This window comes from Phyllostomus discolor, chromosome 8 (assembly GCF_004126475.2).
Source record: "Phyllostomus discolor isolate MPI-MPIP mPhyDis1 chromosome 8, mPhyDis1.pri.v3, whole genome shotgun sequence".
Taxonomy (NCBI): Eukaryota; Metazoa; Chordata; class Mammalia; order Chiroptera; family Phyllostomidae; genus Phyllostomus; species Phyllostomus discolor.
The window spans coordinates 17,814,774-17,833,652 of NC_040910.2; the positions used below are offsets into that span (position 1 = coordinate 17,814,774).

Below are 18,879 nucleotides of genomic sequence, written 5' to 3' on the forward strand. Positions count from 1 at the left end.
TGCCACAGAGTCAGTAAAGAAGAGGGTTGAGCCGGGGCTCCACGCTGCATTCTGAACTCACGGGAGAGTGTGGACAGTGATGCAGTCCGGGGCGTGGGGCGGGAGTTCTGAGCAAGGCTTGCCCTTGGCAGGGACTCCCCACAGCCAGCCACAGGGGTGGCTGTGACACCAGGGCATGCATTGCTGATTTTCTTGGAATAATCTATCGTTCTAAACCTTATATTGCCACTCGCAAAGACGTGTAGAGTTTAGATGCCACACCAGTCTCCTTTACTTCATTTCATTGAGGTTAAAAGTAACACAGTATCAAAGGGAGTGGCATACTGTCAATTTTCCTGATACCTAATCCTAACAGGAAACATTGTATCCAAGGAAAAAAATGTACCACTGTGGTGTATGTAGGGAGACAGGAGAGATGAAAAGAAAGGCACTGCTTCCTCTGTTTCTGTATCACTGTGTTTGTGCATTCTGTAAGCACTTTCTTTTATCTGAGGATTTGCTCGATAAAGTTTGTAGAGTTTTCCTGGTAAGTAATGGTCACTGTCCTCTCTCAGCAGATTTCTGCACAGGGCAGATCTTCTTCCAACATAAACGGTGGACCAGAACTTGATCGCTGCTTGAGTCCCGAAGGTAGTGCTCCCTCTGAGGGTTACTTTTGTAAAGGAAGTCACCCCAGTGAACATGGGGGCCGCTGCAGACCCACTTGTGTGCAATTATCTTCCTAAACAGGGGCGTGGTCATGTCGAAGGTTGAGCCCTAGGGGGTTGTTAATTAAGCTGTTCCAGTTTCAAAGTGCAGGCTTGAGCTTCCTTTATCTTCCCTTTGTGGCAATCTGCTCCCACTTCCCAAACCTAGGCTCTCCCGTCTCTTAACAGAAGTGTTTCTTTCTATGCTGTCGGCAATGTGCTGCGATACACTGTAAAAAGTAGTCGATCTTAACCACTTGCTCCTCCTGTCCCTACCCCCTACCACCAACGCCAGTCTGAGAAGACTTTGAGCGGGGAATTAGCTTTTTAACAAGGCACCCTTGCTGGCTAGAATTTTCTTTGCTAGAAAATCTGGAGGAGGAGTCTTGAGAAAATTTCTAAGATTAAAGAATATCCCATATTCTTTGTCATACCCTTCCCAATATCATACCCTCCTTCTTTCTCAACTTTGACCAAAAAAAGTTTAAAGTTTTGTTTAGAATCATTTTCTACACAAAGCTAATCACTTATTTTAGCTGGTATTTCAGGGATTTGTTATGTTTATTGATTATGTTGGTTTCTGACTCCAACCAGTGAAGTCAGAAGAAAGGCGATAATTCAGGTATTCCAGCAGACAATACGCTCAGAGACTCTCCTCGGTTTTACTATAGATTTAGAAATAAATGCATCACAACTTGTTATTTGACAAAGGATGTAGGAATCAAGATGAAATGTTGATGCCTTCTTTCAACTTTGCACTTATCCTTTTTTTGTAGGAGTGAATGGGAACAGGTGCTCTGAATCATCGACACTTCTTGAGAAATATAAAATTGGAAAGGTTATTGGCGACGGCAATTTTGCAGTCGTCAAAGAGTGTGTGGACAGGTGAGTGTTCCGTGAGGAGGATCGTTTTCCCACCTGCACCTACATTTCTCCTTGCAGTATATTTTTCCCGGAATGAACAAAAAGCCATCTGGGAGAGTCTCCCCTTGGGGCCAGCTGCTTTGCATGCACACACGCCATTTGACAGGGAAAACGTGTGTATGCAAATGGAGTGTGGACCTGCTTTGTCATTGGGCTGGGCAATGTATCAGGTCTTATCCATGAGCCAGAGAAAAACGGGAAATAAGATTGATCTTTAAAAATATCTCCTATTTCAGTTATCTGTACCAGGCACTGTTCTCAGTACATTAACTCATTTAATCCCCAAATAACCCTCTCAATTAATATTTAGGGGCATAAATCAGTAGTTCAGGACATAGGAGCTCTGACTCCTTTTAAGAACAATATCTTAAACTGTTGCCTATCTTGAAATGACATAGGTGTTTTGTCCAGCTTTATTTTAAGGCCCTAAATTCTCAACGGTCAGAAATCTATTAAATGTCTGGCCCTTTGTAAACAGGATTAAAGCTGGAGAAAATGCTGAATAGAGTCTGTGTTTCTGTGCTCCTCTCCTGCCTGGACTAAGTGGTCCTTTTTCACTGTTTGTGGAGCGTTTTCCAGAAAGCTCCAGTAACCGGTAATTTCCCCTTCTGCTTCATCTGCAGTGAGGCTCGAGTGCCCCTTGTATTGGTGCACAGAGTCGCTGCCTGTCCTCTCGCCTGTCCAGCTCCTGGTCTCCTAGGAGCGGAGCCAGGCCGAGGGAGAGCGGCTGCCGAGGCCAGCGAGCAAGTCACTTGCATCACTGCCTGAGCTCCACCTCCTGTCCATCCCCCCCCCCACCCTCCCTCCACACCCGCCCTCGGGGAAAAATGGTCCTCCACGAAACTGGCCCCTGGTGCTAAAAAGGTTGGGGACCACCGCTCCCAGTCTTATATAGACTGAGCTCCAGTACACAGACTACCTCCCAAGTAACCAATTAAGCATCTGCATTATGACTTCTAAAGCCTCGTTAGAAATCTGAATTTGGTTTATGCTATAGGGAAGCAATTTAAATACAAGTTGCTCTTCCAAGGTGGCCTCCTCAGTGTCCCCCGACCGCCTGGCAGGAGCCGCTGACCTTGAGAGAGCTAATGCAGTCCCAGAGTACTGCAGTGTTCTGTGCTGAACTGTTCTCTAGACTCAAAGATAACTTTTGGCACGTTCAGATTGCAATATGCTAAAGTGATTGAATGTTAAGTAACAACATTGAGACTCTTATGCCTGATAAAATGATCTCTTTCGTACCAGAAATGGGCTTTTAAAGGTCCAGATATGATGGCACCAGAGGGAGTTTGGCCTGAGAAATAGATAGTGAAAGTCTGGTGACTTTTCGGTTTTGTATGATGGACTAGTTAGTACCTAATAGATTAATGTAAATATATATTGATAGTAGGACATTTTCAGGAATGTTCATTCCTTTTTCCTAATTTTATTCTTCCTCCCAAGAGAACTCTTTTGGGATTTAAATGTGGAAAAACAGTTTTTTTAAGCCCTGGCTGGCTTAGCTCAGTGGATTGAGCGTGGGCTGCGAACCAGAGTGTAGCAGGTTCGATTCCCAGTCAGGGCACATGCCTGGGTTGCAGGCCATGACCCCCAGCAACCGCACATTGATGTTTCTCTCTGTCTCTCTCTCTCCCCCTCCCTCTTTTTCTCCCTCCCTTCCCTCTCTAAAAATAAATAAATAAAATCTTAAAAAAAGAAAACAACAGTTTTTTTGTCCATGTCTGATAGAACAGAGTTTAAGTACCTTTAATATGTAAGTAATTTAATAATATTATAATTATTAATATTTATAAAAGGAGATGGATGGCGTGGCTTGGGATTTCTTTTCTTTTGGTGGGGGGCCACCTTCCTCCCTGACCCTACTCAGCACGTTCTCTGACGTGCGGAGGAGCAGGCAGCCAGCGCCCCGTCCCCGGGTCTTCTGTGCTAGAGAGGGGGTTAGGGGTGACGATGCCGGCTTTGACTCATGTCTCTAACGACCTTCCTCTGACCACCCCACAGGTCCACTGGGAAGGAGTTTGCCCTGAAGATCATAGACAAAGCCAAATGCTGTGGAAAGGTACGGTGTCATAGCTGCCCTGTGAAAGAAACTGCAGGCCCCCGGTGAGGTGTTCACAGGCTGAAGGAGTTAGTGGGGATTCAGCTGACGAGGCCACAACGGGAGCGGACCTCGGGTCACAGAGGGACACTGCGAAGCTTCCCACCACACCCCTCACCCCCCGCCGTTTTTCAGAAACCTTAATCCTGAACAGTACCTTGATTGGATCTTGGTTCTCACTATCGAAAAATATAAATTCTCTTCTCTGGGAGATGCATGTTTTGAAATAAAGCTCAGCAACACACAGAAGATGTGGCAAGAGCAGTGAGGGGTCTGAGGCTTCACCCCACCTTCAGACTACTGAGGTAGCCTTCCTGCTATTTAGCTGCTGGTGGAAGACACAGCTCCCTGGGCTAGAGGGAAACAGCGTGATCACCTGGGGCACAGAGGTGGCCTGAGTGCCGTGTTTGCACCGGCTCCCCACCGGGAGTGACGCAGAGGGGCCCGCTGGATGCTGTGCACACAGCTGGGTCTGTGTCCCAGCAGGGGCTCCCCAGGCGTAGGAAACCCCCAGTTTTAGGAGGGCAGCTAGGAAACCTAACCAACCCTTGCCCCGGAGGAGAACATTCCCTTTGTTGTCACGGTCAGGAAACAAATCTGCCCTCTGCCCCTGGGGGAGCCCCTGACTAGGTCCCAAGGGTGTTCATTATACAGACATTCTTGAAAAGGTAGTTTGTAACTCCAGGAACATTTGTCTCCACAACCAGATTAACTTTTTCTTCTCTCCCACACTCAAGCTGGAGCTGGGCATGCTGCTAGGGTACTGATATTTTTTTAAGTAATTTTAATTAAATTTTGGGGCGCAACGTTGGTTAACAAGATCATACATGTTTCCGAGTGTACATTTCTACGCTACAGCATCTGTGTGTTGCCCTGTGTGCCCACCGCCTAAAGTCAGACCATCCAGGTATTTCACCTGGGTTGAAAAGATACACATATCTTCTGTAACAGTGACAACCAAGGCCTTGTCAGACTCCAGCAGCCAGCAGGTAGAGCAGGCTGCAGAACTCACCCCAGCTCCCAGCACTGGGCCACGAGCCACACGTGGCCGCTGAGGTCCTGCACTGTGGCTGGTCTGAAATGGAATCTACTCTGAGTGTAGAAATGCATAATAGGCTTGAAGACTTAGTACTAAAAGAGAATGTAAGATATCTCATTGATATTTTTTGTGTCTGATTACATATTGACATTGTAGTATTTTTGATATATTGGGTTGAATAATATTAATTTTACTTGCTTCATGCATTTTAAATGTCTTTCAGTGAATTCAGAGTGACTGTGTGGATCACAGTTCCATTCTGTTGAATAATGCTGTTCCGGGGCTGCGTTGTGTGAAGTTTACTCTTTGCCCCGCCTTTCTCACTGTGGGACCGCGGAACAATTATTTAACACCTCTGTACCTCTCTTTCTCTCCCAAAACTGCGGTTGTTCATAGTACCTTAGACAAGATTATTGTGAGGACTGATTGGATTAAGGCGTGGAAAACACATAGAAAAGTACCAGTAACTAATAAGAATGTAACACGTTAACTGTCGATGATATTACTGTGCCTGAGGCATTGAGAATTTATAATCAGGAAGAGTTTATGGGATAGTAGCGATGTTATATTCATGGCACTCCTAAACTGGTCCTCATCGGACATTTACACGTGTATATTTTTAGCAGAAAACTTAAAGCATTGTGGGAAAGTTTTAGAAAAATCTCCTGGGAACCCCAGAATGCAGAGTGCAGGAGGCGAATCTGTCGTAGGTTTTGTTTTCCCCGCACGGCGCCCACCGACGCAGCGGTCTTCGTAGAACGCCCCCCTTTTCCTCGAGTAACTGAGGTTTTTCTAAATCTTCTTCGGTTCTGTGTGCTGTTACTTATTGCTCTAACAGCAACGTTACGTTTTTCAGCGCAGAGCCTTTCCCCCAGGGGTAAGGAAGCGCCACTCTTGGTGTCCGGCGTGTGTGGCTGGAGCAGAATGTGTCATATTCGGAAGCCGTGTCCTAAGCAACTGTGTTATTTTTTCAAAAAAGTAAAAAAAAAAAAAAAGTTGCTGTGGTAAAGATATTGTTTACCTGGTTAAAATTTAAGCAGCTGTTTTAGTAGTTGAAAAACAAATTTTCCCATGCAAACAAATCAGTCTCCAGTGCAGTAAGTGCCGAGGCAAAGGGGCAGGTTCCCCCCCACCCCCCCGGGTCTGGTCTTCCTGTTACCCCGGGGGGGGGGGGGGTGTCGTTCTGTTTTCATGCACCGTGATCTCACCCTTACTTCTGTCCTCACAGTGTCTGAACGCGTGTTTCCACACTGACACCATGAAATTATAATTCCAAAACTCGATTTGTTCCAAACACGTTGATTTTCCCATTAGATTTTGTTTCTAGAGAAACCAGTAGGGAATTTGTTTTTTTCAAATAAACTTTAGAGGGAGGCATCCAGCCGCTCTTCTGGGTATAGCTGGTCACATCTGATATGTCGGTTGTACACAGAACATTAATAATGCTGGAAATCATCTCCTCCCTTGGTTAAACTGTGATCTAGCCAGGCTTGGACACGTGGGCACTCTGCACATTACTTTCAGTGGCTTGCAGAACAGATGTACCAGTGTCACAGAGACAGACAGAAACTCATTCGGTAGCTTCCCACGAGTCACACAGAGGCCAGGCAGGAATGGGAGTTTCGGGCTAGCTGGTTACTCAGCGTGCACTTTGGCCAGCCTCTACCACGCTCCCTCTCCACGTTCAAGTTATTCATCTCTTCCTGTAGTAACAACCTGGGGAAACATTCTTAACCTCACTGATCTTCTCTTCGCTTCTCTGTAATATGCATGGGCATTATTAGATACATTTACTCATTTACCTAAAATTTGACGTGTGTGCAAGATGCAGAGTGGTATGGGAGTTTTGGGGGAAGCATATGAGAGAGAAGCAGCTGGTCTGTGAGGACGGTGTAGAGTAAGAAGCCTTTTGCTGGACGTCAGCAGGCGGCGGCGGCGGGGTTCAGTAGGAAGCAGTGGGAGGACAGCCCGCCAGCCAGAGCCAAGGCCCAGAGCACAGAACGCACATTGGGGTCTTCTGAGCAGGAGACGATTGCAAGCTTTGCCTTGGGGCCAGGTTTACGGGGGTGGTTGAGAAGGCTATGGTGTTTGTAAATGCAAGAATTCTTCCACGTCTAATATTCTAAATAATATTTCTTCTAAATGGATATTTATTGATTCACCCAGTGTCTGGAGCTCTGAGCTTTCTGTTCTGGTGCTTAGAAGTGGTCCTTCCTTCTCTTCCCAAAGCGTTGCATTCATTATCCTCGTGTTAGGAGCCCAGACAGGACGTAAATGCAAATGAGTGTTGTAGTAGTTTCCTAAGGGTGTTGGAGCAAGTCAGCACAGACTTGGTGGCTCACTTACCTCAGCAGAAGTTCACTCCATCACAGTTCTGGAGGCCCAAAGCCTGAGATCCATGTCCCCTCTGGAGGCCCCGAGAGTGTCTGGCCATTGCTTCTGACCAAACAGCTTCTAGGGGTGGATGGTGGTCACATCACCCCTTCGCCTCTGCCCCATCTTCCCGCCACCGTGTCTTCAGTGGGGAGATCTCCCTGCCTCTTATCTCACAGGGACTGTTGTGGTGCCACCCGATAGCCCAGAGTTTTCTCTTGCAGGATCTTTAATCACAGGGGTAACACCTTTTTTTCCCCCCCAAGTAAAGCAATATTTACAAGTTCCAAAGACCTGATGTATTTGGTAGCCACTATTTGATCTATAGCATACCTCTACCAGACATTCCATACTGTGCTTTCCATGTTTTATCTGCCTTACTGTCCTCAGCAATGCTCAGTGAACAGTAGAGATACCGTGGAGATACCGGCTGTCGAGCCAGTGTTGACCAAGAGCAGTGTGCATGTGTGTGTGCTCATTCACTCGGGCGCTCCCGGGCTCACTGCGCTAGTGGCTGGAGGGCAGGATAAATGAGAATCTCCGGGAGAGCCGAGTGGGAGCTGTGATGGACCAGCACGGAGGGCAGTGGGAGCAAAGAAGAGGCACACCTAACCCAGCCAGGGTTGAGCAGGGGAGGCTGTTGAGAGAAGGTGAGATCTAATCTGGTCCTGAGGAGTACACAGGGATTCACCCAGAAGTGGGGAAAGAAGGTCCCACACAGAGAAACTACCTGTGCAAACACCTAGAGGTCTGGGTGCGAGATTGCAGTGCGGAGAGGAGTGAGTGGATGGGTTCAGGGGCTGCTGAGAAGGTAGACCTGGCAGGGATGGACGATGGATGGGCTGGCCTGGGGGGTGAGGGAGGGAGGGTCAGGTGGAGGATTCCTGTCTGCTCTGGGCAGCCAGGTTCATTCAGTGAGACGGACACCAGAGGAAAGGGCTGTTTTATGGGGCTGGAAAGGGAGCAGACAAGACGATTAGTTTGGTTTGGGAGAGTTGTTTATTCCCTAATCTCCCTCCCTCCCTCCCTCCCTTCTCCCCTCCTGCTTTTCCTCCTCCTCCTCCTCCTTTTGTCTCCGTATCTCTATCTTTTTTGTAGGATAAAAAGCATCAGAGCCCAAGATAAGGGGGTATCCTTTGCCAAGTTAGCAGTTTTCTTTGTCACTCACTCTCCCGCACAACCCTGGAACTCTGCCATCCAGTGATTCATATGTAAATTGTTTGGAGTCAAAACCCTGAATCACTTACCATAAATCATGGCAGATGCTCAAATCATGTACCTCCAGTGCAGTTCATGACGAAAGTGATGTTTATGTTTAGAAATATTCTCCTGGAAAAATGTAATCTAGAGAGTATTTTTGTGCATTAGAAGCTCAGATTACATATGGGTTCCATAAGAATCAGGAAGATAACATTTGTAAGATTTTCAGGCGTGGCTTTTGTTTTGCTTATGATGGTGATTAGTTCCTGCATAGACACTGGACAGGCGTAGTCACAGGGTGGGGACAGGGGCCCCCGAGGGCTCCCACAGCCCAACAGCAGCAGCACGTGCTCTGTGCTCAGAGTGCCAGCCGTGGTCCAGTAGGACTCGGGAGCTGAGAGGGTGAGCAGTGAGAGGAGGCACCGCACACTGGCTGAAATGCCCCGCCCCTGCGGTCCCAGGAAAGTTCCATGGTGCGTCCCAGAGGACTTCCGGTTGTGCCTCCTATTGGAAAGGACACTGTGGGGAGGTGCAGTCTCCTCAGGTGGCAGACCTCTTACTCTGACTCCAGTCTGAGAGAGTTCTTGGGCTCCAGTGATGGGGGTATTTTACCAACGTGACTCTAAATTAGCATTGCAAACAGGTAGACTTACAGACTTCCAACTTGAGGGGACGATGGGGAGGCAGGAGAACTGAGGTGATAAATCCATTTAACTTGTTAAAAGGGCCTCCTTTGGCACAGTGGGAGTGACTGCTGCCATCCTGGCTTCTCGGGGAGTGAGATAAACTCACTGGCTCGCCTTTACGCGTCCACGGAAGTCCAGCCAACTGCTCTTCCGTGTGATTAAGGGCTTTGCTGGGCACCCGTGATGCAGAGGCTTCGAAATAAGTGTGCAAAGCTGGAGTGTTTGTGGGGCCTTTGTCTCTGTGACCACAAGGGGGTGGCTGCACAGCTGTGTCCCTGGGGAGGCCCCCAGGGGGCTGTTGGCTGCTTGTGAGGCTGCTGCTCTGTGACTCAGACACAGGGGCCAGGGACAGGTGGGCCGCCCTGTCCCCAGCCTCCCAGAATAGGTGTGTTCGGGTCTGAAAACCACCGTTGTTTCCTGGGGATTTTGAAGCCTTTGCTGAGTCCTATACTGGGCAGAGACGTCCCAGCCCTCCTCATTGAGGGACAGATTTCCCTTCCCGTGCGAAGCCTGGTGTGGCTCTGCCCTACCGCCCAGCGCCATGTGATGCAGCCTCTAGTTCCTTTCTCTTCAAGGGTTCAGCTTTGCAGCCATCATTTTCATTTGGAAAAACTCCAGCTGACTTTTACCAAAGCAGTCCCTTTGGAAAGGGGATGCTGGGTAGCACAAACACGTGGGCTTGGATGCCAGGAACCGGAGGTTTGCATTCTGCCTCCAAGGGCAGTTCTCAGGATGAGGCGTTAGGACGTTGCAGGAGCACCATGCCCCGCAGTGGACCAGTGAGGGACTAGACTCCCAGTCAGCGCTGGTTCTTCTCTCTCCCCTACCTCTGACTGGCACTGGCACTGCCATCTGCCATGGTTCACTGAGTGAGGACTGGGACGAGCACAGTGCACTCAGCGCTCAGGAAACAGCCCACCCTGTGCAGGCACTTGCAACAGAGTTTCTCTGCCTGTGACTTACTGTTACTGCTTGTACTGCCAACCGTTATCAGCATTTGCGGTGGCTTCCAGTAAAAATACATGTATGCAAGGATGCATGACGACAAGAGAAGAACTATAAAAAAGTGTCTTGAACTAGAGATAATTAAGTCCCCACTACAGCGGAACATTACACTCCACTCTGAAATGCATGATCGCAAAGGCAAGGGGAGAGCGTAAGGGACACACACACACACACACACACACACACAGACACACACACACACACACACACACACACTGATATGTGCATATGTGTGATTTAGGTAGCAAATGGTGACTCCCATAAGGTAAGTTTTATGTAAGAGGTATATTTGAATACCTAGAATGTGTCAGATGGCAATTAGCTAGTCTTACAGAGGGTGCCCTACATTCAAAATATTTATTATTACAGTCAATGAGGGTCGGCACATGTGACAACACTGAGAGCTTTTCACGTCTCATGATAACACAGTGCGATAGTGGTTCATGAGTGGTGGGTGGTGTATTGAGAACAACCCCTTCACGCTGCCAGTGAACGTTGGCTGCAGTGCTGGTCCCAGCTGCACGGCTCACCAGGGCTGGTACGTGGGGGGCGGGTGTTTCCAGAGGAGAAAATGAGACTGTGTGACTAGTGGTCCTCAGGGTGCTGTGTGTTTCCTGATTTCTGAAATGCAAGGTGATAATGTCCATCCTCTGGTGAATGATTCCATCGCCAGTCATAGAGAAGGAAAGTTTGTTTGTTTTCAGGAATTTCAATGTAAATTCAAATTCATGTTAGTACTGGTTTAAAACAACAAACATATTTTAATGCCCAAGACTCCTATGCCAAGAGCGTGCCAAGTCTTCTTGTGTGCCTGGTCTTGGGCTTGGACTACCCCGAAATCAAAACGTGGTTCTAGCCCCACTGTGCAGGGCAGCGCAGTGCAGCGAGCCGAAGCTCTCGTAGCTCAGACCTCTTGATAAGCTGTGGGAAGTAATGAAGAGGCCGGAAGGCAGCCTGTGTTATGTGCCAGGGCAGAACCGCTGAGCCCTTCGGACGGGTGTGAGTGACAGTGAGGTGGCACACTGACTTGTCCTGTCCCCATGGAAACCAGCGAGGCCAGGGGCTGGTTAGTCTCTGTTCCCAGGGAAGGGCTTCCCTGAGCGTCAGGTCTGTGGACTGCGTCGTCCTCCTGAGCACAGGGCTAGACGGAGGCTTCTGTGACGTGTGACCCGGCTCCCCCCCCTTGCTCGGCAGGAGCACCTGATCGAGAACGAAGTGTCCATCCTGCGCCGAGTGAAGCACCCGAACATCATCATGCTGGTCGAGGAGATGGAGACGGCCACGGAGCTCTTTCTGGTGATGGAGCTGGTCAAGGTAAGAGGACGGAGAGATTTCCTGGGTGCCAAGTCCCAAGACGTAACTGTGGTCTTGAAGGACCTAATCAGAAAAGGGTTTTACCACCTTGAAACTTTATTTATAATCATCCATGGAAGTGGCATGGTTCTTTTTATCCCTCCAGGCTGCTGAACCATATTTCCTAATGTCACAGGACTGCCACGGTTGACGTTTCGATGTGTTCTTTTGCGTCCTGTAGGGTGGAGACCTCTTCGATGCAATTACCTCTTCCACCAAGTACACCGAGCGCGACGGCAGCGCCATGGTGTACAACCTGGCCAACGCCCTCAGGTACCTCCACAGCCTCAGCATCGTGCACAGAGACATCAAGCCGGAGAACCTCCTGGTACGTGCCCCTGCTCTTGCTGTTCCTGCTCAGGCCTCTCCTCCTCTAACATGACCACAGTCTCGTGCAGACAGTGACGGTTCAGAGTCCAGACCAGTCCTGGGGGCTGAGAGAGGTTAAATTTCGAAAATCCATCTGTTGCAAGTCCGTGACCACGAAATGTCAATGAGTTTCTTCAGTGGATCTGCATTTCTGCAGCTGTTGTTCACCAGACGTTAGAAAGTGTGTTTTCACGTATGTGTTGTTGATGGTGCTGTCTGAAGAAAGGTGAGCAGGGAAATTATTTTGAGGCAGAATATTCTGAAGAATAGATTAGAGAGAGAATCAGCACATGAGCGTTCACTTAAATGCTGGACATAACTTTGGACATCTAGTGCGTGCATCTCAGCTTTACAGATGCAGAAAGTGAGACCCAGAGATGCTAATTTTTCTTGCCTAAAAGTCTTTTTTGCCCCATTGTTCTACAGAAGAAAGTCTCATACTGTGGCTCTCAAAGTGCTTTGTAATCTGGCCCCAATTTACCTCTCCAGCCTCTCCTCTGTTACCAACCCCTTCCCCACCGGCCGGCCAGGTGGCAGTCACCTTTAAGCCACAGGTAACACACCTTCCTGAGGGCCTTCATAACTAAACAAAGCTTGCTACTTGGGCCCATCCTTGTGTCCGCATTGTAGAGGAATTTTAGAGATGCTGATTGGAGCATGGTGTGTGCACCACCCCCAACCCCACACACATACATGAGACAGCTGGCTTATCTGGTCCTGCCTTTCGGGGCATCGTCATCTTTTGGGAGGTGGGTTGTCTGAGTCTTTGTGTCATGTTAATCCCACTGTAGGTTCCCTGTACCCTGTAGTTACTTAACTTTATCTACAGCATTCTGCATCATCTGCTTATGTCTATACTAGTCTCTGTAGCATCCTGCCTCCCAGCGATGCGACAAACACATTGGTCTTGTAAGACAGCTGAGCGAAAGGCATGTCTTCTTCGACCTCACCCCTGGGCAGAGTCACTTGTGGCCACCTCTCAGTTCTTGCCACAATGTGCTAAATTTGTCATCTCCTTGTCTGTCTCCTACTCTGGGTTTTATGAATCGTTAGGGACAAGGTTTGTGTCATAATTATCTTTATATCCCCAGTGCCTTAAGCAGTGCCGAGTATAATGCTGCAGTGGATGTGGAGTGAATGTTTGGTGACTGACCACTGATGCTCCCCCGGCTGGCTAGCTGCTGGCACTCAAGCACAGGTCTTCACTGCCTGGGTCATGCTTGCACTATGCTGATGATTACTGAAGGAAGGGACTGTGCATTGCTGGGCTGGCTTCGAGGCCGTGCCGGGGACTTCCTGCCCATCCAGTGTATCTGGTTTCCCCTTATGGCAATACCATCTGATGATTTCTGAGCATTCATTTGAGAGTATGTGAGATTTTTCCTTACTGTGTTCTGCTCAGAGGGAACTGTGTTTCATGGCTACCTGCTCCTAGTAGGAAAATAAATACCCCTGCTCTGTAAAATAAGATGTAGCATGGATTCAGCATTACAAACTTGAAGGAGGCATGGAGAACGAGGTGTGAACTGGGCCTGCGGTGGAAGTCAGGATGTCAGGGTGTGGTGTTCTCTCCTCTAAGCAGGCTTCTCACCCACAGTGACCTACAGGGTCTGTCAGGCCCCAGCTCTCCCACCCTCTGACTGGGTTCTGCCAGGGGCCCCATGAGCGAAGGTGACAGGACTTTCCCCAGGTGCAGCCAGACATGACACTGTGGTGGTAATGAGGACTCCTCCTCGATCTCTCCCCGTCGTGCTCGACCCCTCACCCCCATGGCTGCAGTTACTGATGTCCTCTGAGGATAAAGGAGCCACAGTCCCCGAGGACATCGGCCACTGTGGGGCCAGCCCCAGCCCCAGGCGTGGTTGTTAGGGCCCTGCGAGGACACTGCTGAGACGGCAGCGAATTTGCCTGGAAACCGCTGTGTCCACCTCCCAGCCCGCCGGTTCCACTCTCATCCCTGTTCCTTCTGTTTCCCACTCACAACTGATACTGCACGGAGAACCCCAGGATCGGCTCCCTTGTCCTGCATCGAGGGCAGGCACTGTCATGGGGAGCGAGGTCTCCTGTGTGGCACATCCTGGGATGCAGCCAGGACATTGGAATCAAGCCTCTCATCTGTGTGGCTGGCCTAGCTGCCCACTCACCCATCCCCATGACCTATCCCACCCGTTTGTGCTGCCTGAAGGGGAGGAGGAGGACAAAGGTGATGGAAGTGATGTCTGGGTGAAGCCAATGTGTGGGATAGAAAGAAGGGTGGTCAGGTCAGCCCTCAAACGCCCTCAGCTGCCCGCATCTGCCACTGAAAACCCACCTAGACCACGCAGCAGGCTCTCCACTGGGTCAGCAGGCTGGCACTGGCCGAGCGGGAAGTAGTGCCATCGAGGCACTGAAAGTCAGCACACGGTGGCCGTCAGCCTCTTCCTGCTCCAGAACCAAGTTTAGCTTTGGTGTTCAGACATCCGATGTGCACCCCCTGCTCCGGTGGTGGTGCCGTGATTGAACGCCCTGCGGTCGGAGCCGTGCGGGTCGCCGTGTCAGGGAGCCCGGGGCTGGCCATGCATGTGGTGAGTTACGGCCGCGGGTGCCCTGTCACAGTTAACTACGAGGGGCCAGCGATAAATCCGCTCTCCAGGAGTTCTGGGGACAGCAGGGAAGAGGGCTGGTTTCTCGCATCTGAGGTGCTTCTAAATCACCACGCTGACACTTTATTTAGAGAGCGTGCGTGCCGCACTCGCTTCCTATGTGGGATCTGCATGCCTCCCATTTTTTATTCTTGCATTCCGAGAGCGACTTTTCACGGAGCGCGCCTCTGCCCGTGGCGGGCGCCGGGGCTGCAGGGCTCACGGCGGGACGCTGGGGCTGGCCCCTACTGTGAGTGTGTGTGCCGCTGTGGTCAGGACTCTGCCAGCTCTGCTGCTGCTGCTTTCCAAACCACTGTCGTGAGACCCGCGCCGGGATGGCAGTGCTGTTGGCCAGCCACTGGTGGCTGGAGTCCTCTGGGCCCCTGTTTCCTCATCTGTAAAGGAGAGGCAACAGTTCTCTTCCTAACTGCCCTGTGGGGCGACCGTAGGCATCCAGGGGGAACTCGGAAATCTGCAGCGTCCGGGGAGGATGTCAGTTGCTGGGGAGGACCGACGCTCTGCCAGCACAGAAGGCCAGGGCCCTGTGCGTCCCTTCCCCTCTTCCTGGAAATCGCTTCCTTAAAGCGGCACCGTCTGCATGCGCATCAGTGTCAGCCGTAGATGCTTGTGTGCCGTACGCAGGCTGATGGGGGGGATAGATGTTTTTCCTGCTTTGAAGAGAATCTCCAGCTGAGATCTGAAATGCACTCAAATTGTCTTTCACGTATTTGCCTCTGCGTCTAGCGTTGGGGAGGGGTAAGGCAGATTAAATATTATTATTTCAGGCTTGTCTGCCCCTTTTGACACTTCGCTTTTGATGTTTAGCCAAGAAGCACCACTTGCTCAGACATAACTCAGCGATTATAGACTGTTCAGCCCCTTTCTATCCCTGCTCCCGAGTCTGAGCCTGCATTCCTTGCAGGGGCCGTGAAAAACGGGACTTCTGGGGCTTCCAAGGTCCGACAGCAGCCCTGGAATACCCCCAGGCACCCCTGAATTGAATGTCTAAAAGAAACACTATTTTTCAAGAATGTACCTAATGAGAGTGTATTAAAGTTATAAAAACAAAATAACAATGTCACGAATAAAACTTTTTTTTCTAACTCTCATGATACATTTAGAATTATAACGTTGTTTATAATGTTCTTATCACTGCAATGACTTGGGGAATTTCTTTCCCAAGTCTGGGTTTCAGTAAATGCGTCATAAATTCTAACTGTAATTTCCTACCTCGGCGTGGTCTCGCTAATGTTGACATTAAACGTAATGGATGGAAAGTCGTCCTCAGACTCCAGCAGGACTGAGAACCTGGCTTCTGTTGCCTTGGGCTAAATCGCTGGTAGCTTTGACTGGGGTCCTGCCGGGTGGTGGGCCGGCTCAGGATGATAAACGTCTGTGAGAGACTCGAAGTCCTCAGGGCTGCGCCTGGGGGGCCCGGGGGCCCTGCAGCGGTGCGCCGGGTGTGTGTCAGCCCGGGAACATGGAGGCAGCTCTCAGGGCGTTCAGGGAGGAACACTCTTCTCAAACTCACGAGGACCCCGCATGTACAGCTGGTATTTCAGCGTCACCCTGTTTTAAATGCCTGCAGAGGCTGGGGATCATTAACCAGGGGGGTGGGGGGGCGCCCTGAGGTTCTGGATGCTTTTTACTGATGGCTGTATAAATCACTCCCCTCTGTAAGTACCAGACTAATGGATGGTGCTGTTAACATGCTTATCTTGAGAAAACACAATTTTCTAAACTTCCCACCTCCTCGCATAAGTGGTAATTTTTTTTTAAGATTTTATTTATTTATTTTTGGAGAGGGAAGGGAGGGAGATAGAGAGAGAGAAACATCAGTGTGCGGTTGCTGGGGGCCATGGCCTGCAACCTAGGCATGTGCCCTGACTGGGAATCGAACCTGCCTCACTTTGGTTCACAAGCCCGCACTCAATCCACTGAACTGTGCCAGCCAGGGCATACGTGGTAATTTAAGTGAAAATCTGGTGAGTTCATACTACAATACAAGGAAAAGCAAGCTAAATCAGTTTACAATGGAGAAAGACGTCGTGTGAGTACAGAGTAGGTCTCCGCAGTTATTCCCTGAAATGCGGTGTTTTCGGGGTGGACATCCAAGAGACAAATGGACAAGCACGTTCGAGAGCTCAGACCTGAGTCACCCTCTCCTGCACACTTGATTGCTTCCTAGACCGTCCATGTAGAATGTAGCTTCCAGACTTTTACCCTGAAAGGAAAATGTGCCTGTATATAAAACTCTTCCTAATTACGGAACCAGCACATGCTCATTGGAAACTACTGAAAAGTATAAGGGAGAAAGTTAAAGTAATCCTCAGTGTTAGCACCTAGAGAGAAACTGAAGTTTTTACTGTATTATATATTACATATATTTAAATATATATATAGAATTTTGAATGTTCCTTTTTATTTTATGTAATATAGTGACTGTTGTCCATATGATTAATATTTTTTGAAATGTGCGTATTTGTGACTGCATAACAGTTTATTACAGGGATGAATCGTGACTTACATTGTTTCTAGTTTTAAATAACAGATAAATTCTGAGATTGGTGACCTTGTTTAGAACCTTCAGGCCCATTTCTGTTTCCTGAGGGTTGGTTCTTTTTTTTTTCTTTTTTCTGTGTGTAGTTGCCTCTCACATGCACCCTACTGGGGACCTGGCCTGCAACCCTGGCCTGCAACCCAGGCTTCAATTCCCTGACTGGGAATTGAACCAGCGACCCTTTGGTTCGCAGGCCAGCAGTCACTCCACTGAGCCGCACCAGCCACGACAGGGGTTGGTTCTTATTTCTACTGGACCAGTGATATCAAGAAATGTACACATTGCTGAAGTACTTTCTAGAAAGGCTGCTTCGATTTAAGGAAAAACTTTGACACCTTCACCAGCATTGTTAAACCTTTTCCAATATGGTGACTGTCTGATCTAATCAGCCGGACCTGCCAGGGGAGGGAAGGAACAGTCGTGCAGCCCCGCTCTGAGCCTGGTTGCATCTGATCAGCACATTAACCCCCTGTGGTCCCATTTCACAGATGAGGCAGGGTGCTCAGAGAAGGCGAGTGGCTTTTGAAGGTCACATAACTAGCAAATGAGGGGAGTGCTTGGGTATTCAGGTTCAGGCTGGAACCCAAGTTCATGTTCTGTGTAAACTTCCAAGACTCCCCCCCCCCCCATGTAATATTTATCATTGTCATTGACTTTTCCAAACGAAACAGGCAAGGCTCATAGAGAACACCTGGTGCTTGGGTGGCACTTAGTAAACATCACGACTGAGATGCTCCAGGGTGTCCCTGGCAGTCACAGCCAGCCTGCAGTGCAGGCCAGTTCCTGCTTCCCGGCGAGAGGCCCTGCCGCCACCCCAAGTGGGCAGCCGCCACATCGTTAGCACCGTGTGAGCGTGCACACGTGTCCACTGAACTCCTAGGTAAGGTGCTTTTTTGCAAAGGTAGAAAAAAATTTTTTTAAAAATTCCAAACAATCATGCAAAATTCTCTCATCTCAAGAGCAAAATTAGAGCTTTAAAAGCATCCAAGATAAGTCACAAAGATATTAACACAAGGAGAGATTTCTTTTGAGGCGTACAGGTCAAGGTCTCCACGCCATTTCTACCTAATTCCAAGGGCCCTCTTGGAATCGCTGAGGCAAAAAACAGCTTGTGATGGTTGGCTGGCTTTTGTTGCAGGTGTGCGAGTATCCCGATGGCACCAAGTCCTTGAAGCTGGGCGACTTTGGGCTGGCCACTGTGGTGGAAGGCCCCTTGTACACCGTCTGCGGCACACCGACTTACGTGGCCCCAGAAATCATTGCCGAAACCGGGTAAGGTGTCTGTGGTTTGGGTAGTGTTTCCTCTTGGGAGGGGAAAGGTTGGCTTTGCTCCTACCGCTGTGTGTCATGTGAGTCATGTGACTCCGGGGAAGATGCGGGGGAGGGACAGACTATTGACCTGCACCATAACTTTGATCTCAGAAACTTGAATTTGTGCTTCTACCTGCAAGAGCCCTGGGCCTGGCCTTTTGTCCCAAGGCTGGTCTTGGGAACGTGGCAGTAGTCCCCAAGATTGTTATCAGGTTTGGGAGAAAAGCAGATTCTTTTGTCCAAAGGGCAATCCATTTGTCTACGTGAAATGAACAGTTTGATGCTGAAAAGACCCTTTTTGTTCTCACGAGGGCAAGTACTCCAGAAGCGTGCAGGGTTCTGGGGCTAACACGGTTATTTCTCTGCCCCCTCCCACTGTGTTTCCCCAGCTATGGCTTGAAGGTGGACATCTGGGCGGCCGGCGTGATCACGTACATACTCCTCTGTGGATTCCCGCCTTTCCGAAGGTCAGTGGCCCTTTGTGGGGCAGTATTTGGATTGTAAGCTCTCTCCCTTTGATTAGGAAGCAGATGTTTTACTTCCGGCCATCAGGACCAGAAACTGGGTAATAAGATGTCAGTTAAAGATTACATCAACATGTCTTTCACTCTTTATCTAATTTAAAACCTATTCATGTATATCCCTTGACTTTTT

At 49.3% G+C, this 18,879-nt stretch overlaps 1 protein-coding gene across 8 annotated transcripts in view; it reads left to right on the forward strand.

Moving 5' to 3' along the window:
- Positions 1–18,879, forward strand: part of DCLK2 (doublecortin like kinase 2) — a 129,661-nt gene that overhangs the window by 96,578 nt on the left and 14,204 nt on the right. For 6 of the 8 annotated variants that reach the window (XR_004904585.1, XM_036031875.1, XM_028520894.2 and 3 more), the window contains 7 exons: positions 555–630; positions 1,463–1,571; positions 3,612–3,669; positions 11,206–11,325; positions 11,546–11,692; positions 18,053–18,186; positions 18,615–18,692. Coding sequence is in view for 7 of the 8 variants with exons in the window: in XM_036031875.1 (XP_035887768.1) it covers positions 555–630; positions 1,463–1,571; positions 3,612–3,669; positions 11,206–11,325; positions 11,546–11,692; positions 18,053–18,186; positions 18,615–18,692 (722 nt within the window). In the remaining variant the exon portion in view is untranslated. The remainder of the gene's footprint in view (positions 1–554; positions 631–1,462; positions 1,572–3,611; positions 3,670–11,205; positions 11,326–11,545; positions 11,693–18,052; positions 18,187–18,614; positions 18,693–18,879) is intronic. The other 2 variants (XM_036031872.1, XM_036031873.1) reach the window with 1 other exon arrangement.